The 9,251-nt window shown below is 34.2% G+C and overlaps 2 protein-coding genes across 2 annotated transcripts; one reads left to right on the top strand and one right to left on the bottom strand.

The window, feature by feature from the left end:
- Nucleotides 1-4,993: 4,993 nt before the first annotated feature.
- On the top strand, nucleotides 4,994-5,530 carry LOC143574104 (uncharacterized). Its single transcript, XM_077058819.1, has one exon. The coding sequence runs from the start codon at nucleotides 4,994-4,996 to the stop codon at nucleotides 5,528-5,530; it is 537 nt and encodes a 178-aa protein (XP_076914934.1).
- A 2,212-nt stretch (nucleotides 5,531-7,742) lies between these two features.
- On the bottom strand, nucleotides 7,743-8,230 carry LOC143574109 (protein IDA-LIKE 1-like). The gene has a single exon (XM_077058820.1). It carries the CDS (start codon nucleotides 7,977-7,979, stop codon nucleotides 7,743-7,745), a length of 237 nt encoding a protein of 78 aa, XP_076914935.1. The 5' UTR covers nucleotides 7,980-8,230.
- Between the last annotated feature and the right edge of the window lie 1,021 nt (nucleotides 8,231-9,251).

The raw sequence follows: 9,251 nt of genomic DNA, 5'->3' as shown, positions 1-9,251 counted from the left end.
AAGACGAACCTTGAGGTTTTCCACTGTAAAAACAGGTAATATATAGTCAAGCTTGGGGTGAGTCAAATCACAAATGAGACCGACATTTATCCAAGTTGGGTGGGTAGGGGGTAAGGGACAAAGGTGTTAGTTGAAAAATATTTTAAAAAAATGTAATCTTTTGTTTTCTTTCATTTTTTCAAAGTCCATAATAAGAAGGCAAGAACAAGTCCATTTTTTTACTTTTGAATGTAATATATATACTTGTATCGGCAAAGTCGACAGGATGGATTATTATGTGGCATGAATCTAGTACAAAATACGTGTCTTAAAAGAGTCAACGTATATGGGTTAATCCATGTAGAATGAAACACATTTAAGGTTTTATAGTTTAAACATAACCGTGTTGTATATATTTGTATTTACTCTCCTAATGCAAAAGTAATAAATAAAATATAAATAGACTAATTGTGACACTTTCATGTAGCTTGAATACTCGTGCCGTGCTAAAGTTTATGTATTTGACATTATTTTCATATGTCGTATCAATTTCGGGTTTGTGTCGGGTTTGACCCATAGCTGCGACCCATTTAACACTTGGAAAAAGGTTGTTACCAGGATTTGGTTAGTTCGTTATCCAAGTATTTTATTGTAAAGCGTTTGCAAACATAGATAATTAAGTGTGTTAACATGTTAATTACATTATGTTTTTTTTAACGGACAACGAATCATTCAAACGGGCTACTGTTAAATTCACCACATCGGAATACACTCGTCTTTCGATTTGGGAAAAGCCTCACCTAAGGCCAACACTCACCCGAAGGCACGACCGTACGGTGGGAAAAAACACGTTCAACTTAAGGATCCAACTAGTGAACGTCATATTCATCTAGTCTCTAATCACCATCCGATGTCGCTGAAACTAAATGATATGGACATGAATCGAACCTGGCTCACATAAAACACTAAATTTGTTCCTTACCGTTCCATCATAAGCCCATTGCATTAATTTGACTTGTTCATATATAAGTCAAACTATTTATTAAGTCAAAAGTAAATTAACATGGATGATGGTAGGTTGACTATTAATTTATCAAACAAAGCCGCAGCCGCTTACGGCCTATGCATTAAAGGTTGTACCATGTGATAATTAATTTGTAAATCCCTTAAAATCAGAGTGTCTTAATTTGTTTTTCTCTAATACATTATATATAGTATAGATGAGGTGAGTTGAGTTAAAAATGATAATAAAAATCACATCTGAGTGAAAGATCAATGATCATAGTTATAACTCTTTTTATAATTTACAAAAGTTAAGCAAAGTGAAGGGGTCAATATTGTAACTTTATTTAATAACTTCTTTTAGTTGACATGTTTGCCCTTATCCTACATGCATTAAAGGTTGTACCATGTGTTAATTAATTTGTGAATCCCTTAAAACCAAAGTGTCTTAATTTGTCCTCCTCTCATACATTATATATAGTATAGATATAGATAATTAATCATTTAAAGGTCGAAACAAAATAAAACATTTCGCCAATTAATATAATAGGTTACAGAAAAGTGGGATTCAATTCTGGCCTCCCGATAGGATCCAAGATTGAATATTGGCCGTTTGATAAGGATTAAAAAACAGTTTTTTCTTCACCTGTAACTACCCCATTACACCTATTTACATGAGTAACCACCCACTCACACAATATGTTCACTATCTTCTACAAAGTTGGGAAGTAGAGTTTCAACTGCTATGGTAGTGGCTATAACTCTATATATTGAATTTTAGATACCACTTCTCACGTGAATTATTTACTGTGTTGCTAACTGACTCTTATTATGGATTAAAAATATAATCATCACACAACTCTCTAGAACCTGGAGGTACGCCAATTAATTTCTTTTTTCTAAGTTTATAGGATTTAATCGTCTAACCATTTATCCTTTTATACTTGTAGTTTACGTCTAATTGCATTGGATCACACTTTCTTCACCTAGCAAATTCTTGACCTTAACTACGCGTCTCTTACCAAGATTAGCAGCGCGCGAAACTTTAGCATGCAATCGCTAAAACAATAAAAAAAATGTTACCATATAACATGGTAAATATTATTAGAAGTAAAAAAACAGTAATTATACAAATGAGTAATTACTAAAGTATAGAGAAGATTACCAAAAAGGACTGAATTTTTTCAGTAAACTCAATATACGCAAAATATTCTGGTGACGACTTGGCTTTATGGTTAGCAACATATCCATTCTGAGAATTAAAATCATCTGCAGGTGTTTCTTGAGAACCATTATCATCTTTAGCGTTTGTGACCTTTGCAAGTTGGTGTTCAATAATTGGTGGTAGATGCGATATGTTGACTAGAACACCATTGTTTCATACGCTTTTAAATCAATTGTATCACTAGTATTATAGACGAACCAAAGAATGTTGGCCATGTTTTAAACGAAGGTCTTTAGCAACTTGATTCCATCCATCAGCAAACACAAAGACTCCATCTTCATCTTTGATTCTATCTTCTCAGCTGTGGTGTTCATCAAAACACATTTTAAATAATCGAGTTTGCAGTTGGCCATCAAAGTAGGGTTGCACTGCTTCTTTTGATAAAGCATATAAAGAATTATCAATAATGACTTGCATTAACATGTTACACAGACATCTAATTGTCCATTGCAGGTCATCTCACTTTTAACAAATATAACAATTTCGTATCAAGCAATATTTAACTCCTTCTTTATGTTATCCTATCTGTTCACCGCACATTTTTCCCCATATACCGGTAATGCAACGTTCCATTTGAAAAGGGTGTCAAGCTCAATGTTGATTGTACGAGGAAAAATTATAAAACGGCCACATTCAAGTCCTACCAGCTTTGTTTGCAGGAAACAATAATAATATAGGTTGCAATAGCATTAAAATATTTAACATATTAGTAAATAAAAAGTATTTAAGATTTATGAAATTATTATAAAGTACCAAAGGTGGATCCTCGTGATTTTCAACAACGACAAAGAGAGATTTTGTCATGCTCACACAGTTTCAAATCAAGACGATACAAATGTGCTAAAGGATGCTAAGCGATCAACTAACTGAGTTGGATGTTGTGGTAAAACCAATTTATATAAGAAGGTGGTTTGGATTCTAACCGTTGTATAGTGGTTTGAAAATTTAAACGTGTTAACTATTTTCACACAAATTGGCGGCACGCAGTAATACGTGTGTGCCGGTGACCATTTCTATATTTTATTAATTCTAATTTAATTCGAGTGTAATAAGGTGGCTTTTGGGTGTTTTGTTTACTTTTTGTTGTTTTGTAAGGGTAGACTGGTCGTTGCTAGCATCGCTAATGTTTTTGAATGAAACGGTTTATGTTGGTCGTTTAAAATAAATTCTTAACATATTATTTATTAAGTTTAACAAGATGTTAAGTAACTTGTGGGAGTTATCAATAAATTCATTTCCAAGGTGGTTGTCGAGAGGATAAAAAATGTGATGGGGGATGTGATTTCTGATTCGCAATCCGCTTTTCTTAAGGAGCGGTATATTTTGGATGGGCCTCTTGTTCTCAACGAATTAATTGGGTGGATTAAGAAGTATGCAAAAAAGGCTTATCTTCTTAAGCTTGATTTCCAAAAGGCGTACGACAATGTCAGCTGGGATTTTCTTTTATCTATTCTGGAGCAAATGGGCTTCCCGGTCAAATGGTTTTCATGGATTAGAGGTATTGTGTACTCAGCTAGGTCTGCAGTCCTAGTAAACGGGTCGCCTACGTTTGAGTTTAAATGCCATAAAGGGCTCAGACAAGGTGACCCGCTATCCCCCTTTTTATTCTTGATTGTCATGGAGGCTTTGTCTAAGTTGATCTCGCGGGCTTGCTCTTTGGGGGATATTGAGGGTTTAAAAGTGTCTAGTGAGGGGCCGACCATCTCTCACATGTTGTATGCCGACGACGCGCTTTTGTTGGGTACTTGGTCTGACAATAATGTGTTGATGACTAATCACTTGTTACGTATCTTCCACTTGGTCTCTGGTTTGCGTATCAATGCTCGTAAGTCTAAAATCTTTGGATTGGGCATTCCTTCTTCGGATGTTAATGGTATAGCCGAGTTTTTAGGGTGTAAGGTTGGTGAGTTCCCTTTCATTATTTATCTTGGGGTTAAAATCGGTGCTAATATGAATCGGTCGGCTCACTGGGACGTGGTCCTAGAGACGATTAGAAGCAGACTTCTTTCTTGGAAGGCGAAGGTGTTATCAATGGGTGGTCGCTTAACCTTGATTAAATCGGTTCTAGCGAGCCTTCCGGTCTATTACTTTTCTTTATTTAAAGCGCCGAAAGAGGTGATTGAAGATATTGAGAGGTTAATGCGAAAGTTTTTGTGGTTTGGTAACAAAGATGGTAAAGGGATATATTGGGTCTCCTGGGATGTTGTTTCTAGACCGAAGAGATACGGAGGGTTGGGGATGACAAAATTGTCCGAAGTTAATTTGGCGCTACTTGTCAAATGGGCCTGGAGGTTCAAAACTAATCGTGAAGGGCTTTGGAGAAGGGTGGTGTGTAGTATTCATGGAGGTCGTGGTAGATGGTCATTTCTCCTGGTCAAAAAAGCGCTTCCAGAGACATGGAAGGCTATTGTAAATCTGCTGGAAAAGAGCCGAATTAATGGGTCCAGTATAGATAAGATGTTTTTGTACAACCTGGGGAATGGAAACAACATCAGTTTCTGGAAAGATAAATGGTATGGAGACACTCCTTTGCTCTTTAGATGGCCATCCCTTTTTTCAGTGGAGAAGGATAAAGAGTGCGTCGTCAGTAACCGGGTTTGTTTTGATGGGTCCCGAAACATCTGGACTGCAAACTGGTCTGCGGGTGCTTACACTGTGGCGGGTATCTCAGAGACGCAAGACGTTATGTTTATGTTATCGTAGATTAGCTTTAAAGACAGCAGAGATCGATGGTTCTGGGATTTTAACCAACCGGTGGAGTTCTTTTTTGCTGCTGTTAAAGAATCAATGCAGCAGAGTTTGTATAGCAGCAATGATAGCAGCCTTCCTTGGGTTAATTGGGTGCCGATTAAGGTCAATATGTTGGTTTGGAGGATTGTGAAAGGCAGGATCCCCACGCTAGTAGAGTTGTGCAAAAGAAAGATCGTGCTGCCTTGCTACTATTGTCCGATGTGCAGATTGGAAGACGAGACGGTTAGTCATATTCTTTTTGACTGCAGGTTTGCGTCTGAGGTGTGGACCAAAGTTTTGTTATGGAGTAGACTGAATCTTTCTGATTTTGGCTCTCTCGAAGACGTGTTACATTGGCCGAACTCGAGAAATATCTCTGCTGTGAAGAAGAAGCGTATTCGTGGTATTTTCCTGGTGACTATTTGGGCTCTATGGAAAGAAAGGAACAAGGTGGTGTTTCAAGACTCCGATCCGAAGGTGGTAGAGGTTGTTTCCATAGTTAAGTCCTTGGCGTTCGTATGGTTAAAATATAGAAAGAAATGTAACAGGATTGATTGGAAAGACTGGGTGAAATACCCGGTGTACATGTTGTAAGTGGTGGTCGTGGGTTGGTCTGTTTTGAGGCCTTCTTCGTTTTTTAAATGAAATTTTTGTTTCAAAAAATAAACTGCCTTTGCACGCCAATCTAAAATAAAGATTTAAATACATTGAAGAGGTAGATTTGTCTTTATATCAGTATGTTTTAAGTGTTTAAGTGATTAAGTCATAAGTTAAGTCTTTGAAAATTCAAATATTTCTTACTTTAGTCATTTCAAAATGTTAATATTTAACAAATTTATTTCCTTACAGATAAGTTTGTGATTTGTGGATGTTGAAGTTAATATCCTAAATGAAAAGGAAAATTATACACTATTAAATATCAGAGTTGTTAAATGGTTTTTCTTAAAGTAGTGAATTACCTCATTAATAATATTTTTTGGGTGAGTCATGTTTGTATCACCAGAGTTTTTACATGCCGTTTCAGGGTAACTCACCCGAATATTAAAAGTGGTTCAAACCTTGTTAATAAAAATTAGACAAATTTTGGAAATATAGATTTAATCATGAAATACATAAGTTGGATGTGGCTCAATGGTAGAGCACTCACTTTACTAGTGAGAGGTATGGAGTTCAAACCTCACTATCACCAATTTATATGGGAGATATGAGGGATGACCCTGACTTGCCAGGGTTCGAGTCCTGATCTCACCCGGTTTTACCGGCTCCTCGCTGTCGTGTCATTTTTGGCGGGCGTAGGGGTCGGGTTTTATCCGGTAAATCCCTCAATAGGTGAACCGCTAGGGGTTCCGTCCGTCCGGACTAGTGGCCGGCTCGGGCTACCTTTAGCCAATGAGAGCCGGGTACGGAGTACCCGGCGTTACTTAGTTGTCGTTAAAAAAAAACATGAAATACGTGCAAACCTAACTATAAATGAAGAGTAAATGACAGCTCACATATTCCATATGTAAAACGCAACTTCTAAAATAGTGAACTTGTGAGTTTTGGCATTTATTTGAATCCACATAAGAAAATTACGTGTCAAGATGGATATCATACTAATTTGTTAACATGTTTACCGATTTGTCAAAGTGATTCTAGTCGTATAGTGGATATTGGTGTATACTTAAAAAGGAAGTTTATAAGATGCGTAAGGTAGCTATCATTTATATATTTCAAAAAAGCAACTCAATTAGCGTGTTACGTTAAAAATAATATGACTTTTAAATTAGAAATATGTACGATTTTATTTTAAGATTAATATTTATATTAATTTATTAATACGGCCCTTATAATTATATATTTATATATCTAAAGAGTTAAGTGCAATTTGAACCCATGTAATCAATGCCATAATGCAATTTGCGACCTCCATTTTAAATTTAACCCACCTAAGCCCTCGATGTTGTCAGCAACTTAAGCCTCGACATTGTCAAGGGGTAAGAATGTAGAACAGATTTGGATTATGGGTTTGAAAAAGGAATCTTTATTTTGCTAGGCATGTTTTGAAATCAAGGTTTCCTTAACTTGTGATTTTGGTATCTTAAAACACTCGTGAATGACAGTGAGTATTTATAAATTTTCGTAGTAGTGACAATGAGTATTTTATAATAACAATAGGAAACTTCGTCTACAGTGACGTACTAGTTTACTATGCCTATGGTACACATTTGTAAGCAGGAGCAAGTGTTTTTTTTTACACTGTGTTCTCGAGTTTAATAAAGACAAAAAAAGATGAGAAAAAAAATTTGGGAGTGAAAACTATGAGAAGAGGAAATATATAATTTAATTTAATTTAATTTCATCAATTCACTGAAGGAAAGGAAAAGTTTGCATAAAAATACAGAAATAAAACTTAACCACGCCTACTCAAAGTATAAAAAGCAAATTAAACTTAAAAGGTACACAAAGTCACTATAACCATATTTTCACGTAAGATATATGTTCATTCTTATAACAATTGTCGTGTTACCGGTTCAAAACTATAATATACAAATATTATTTTATGTTATGTTCATACCTTTGTTATATATATATAGCATGTATGACTCTTTTACACAAATGAGCTAAGGATTATCCACATAGTTTAAAATTATAACATTTGGGATTCGTCTAGTCGGTCCAAATAGACAATAACAACATAGCAATAAAGGCCAAACAATACATGAATATAAACAGAATAGATAACAAGGGTTAATACTTAATATATAACAATCCCTATACATATATATATTATGGATATTTATGATCAAGATATTTTTTATCTTGATCAACTTGGAGGTGCAGAATCGACGAAAAAATTGTGTCGTTTTGAAGGAGCCGAAGGAGGGACGCGTTTCCTTTTGGATAGCATATTGAACACTAAACCGAAATCCTTCACAACCGGTTCTTGTTTTCTGCAACAATTGTTTTGAATAACGCCTACACGACTCGATGACGCACTTAACGCAACGAAGATTAAGAGAAAAATGAAAGAAAGGGACTTGAAAGACAAAGATGATCCCATGACTATGAGTATGAAGAAGAAATGTAGTCATTACAAAATGATCACAATTAGGGTTTATAGATGTGTAATGGGGATATGAAGAGTAAAAGGTGAGGAAAGTAAGTGTAAAATGTAAGGAAATATTTAAGTTAAAAACAACTTAATTATAAACAAGCCAATCAATGCCATATCTAGCTCTTAAATGTCAACTATAAACTATGAATAAGCTAGTTAAGTCGGTTATGCATACATCTTTGAACACACACACAAACATAAATTTGTTTTTGACGAAATTAATTTTACCAAATCGACATGAATTTTTTTTTTTTTTACATTTTATTAACTGACTAAACCACAAATAGCACTAAAAATGTGACTAATGCATATAATATTCAAACTCTATTATCTGAAATAAAAATTGTATATAATTTTTTTTAATTTCAAATTTTGAATCAAATCCGATCTAAATCACAAATTCTAATCGAGTCAAAAAATAGAAACTATATTTGAAAATAGAAATTCGAATATTGAACCCATAATATGTATTACTGTTCTTCAATGACTTTTTACGAAATTATCCACTTTTTTCTTATTGTAAAAATGGTTTGATTATTAATAATTTTTTCGTCATTATTATTATTATTATTATTATTATTATTATTATTATTATTATTATTATTATTATTATTATTATTATTATTATTATTATTATTATTATTATTATTATTATTTGGCAAGATGGTAGTTTTGTAAGGAAATGTGAAATCAAATACAAGCAAAACTCCATGTGACCACGTGAGAATGTTTTCCAACATTTTGAAACACACATTCTAAATCTTTTTTGTTTTTAGCAACAAAGTTCGACCTTGTCCCCACGTGATATCATTTTGCAATTAAATATTGCGTATTATACGTATTCTTGTGAACATTTCTATTATATAGGAATTACTTTTAGTCAAATGGTGAAGGTTTAATTTTCATCACGGTGTCTAGATGGACTCTAGATGATGTATATAAGTGTGTGGGTGTTTGTGTTTGTGTCTCGAAGGTAATAGAAAATGTTTTTACATAACTCATATTTTTAAAGCAATAGATAATTAGATACCTATTGTTAGAAAAATGAAACAGGTAAAGAATAATATTGTGACCTTAAGGGTGTTAATATGTAACATCCTATATCGGTTGGGAGGAAAACGGAACTTTTCTTTATAAGGATACGATAACATTTTTCATCAATTATAACGCGTTTTGAGCGTTTAATATTTTATATGCAGGTTTTCTATTATTATAACC

This window comes from Bidens hawaiensis, unplaced genomic scaffold (genome assembly GCF_021521415.1).
Source record: "Bidens hawaiensis isolate Kalapana, Puna unplaced genomic scaffold, B.hawaiensis_p1.1 tig00026850_1, whole genome shotgun sequence".
In the NCBI taxonomy this organism is placed as follows: domain Eukaryota; kingdom Viridiplantae; phylum Streptophyta; class Magnoliopsida; order Asterales; family Asteraceae; genus Bidens; species Bidens hawaiensis.
Note: the sequence above shows the minus strand (reverse complement) of the source record. Positions and strands in the feature narration are given on the sequence as shown.

Excerpts from the sequence above, each read along its gene's own strand:
- LOC143574109 (XM_077058820.1), bottom strand. The coding sequence starts at position 7,979 with ATGGGATCATCTTTGTCTTTCAAGTCCCTTTCTTTCATTTTTCTCTTA.
- LOC143574104 (XM_077058819.1), top strand. The coding sequence starts at position 4,994 with ATGCAGCAGAGTTTGTATAGCAGCAATGATAGCAGCCTTCCTTGGGTT.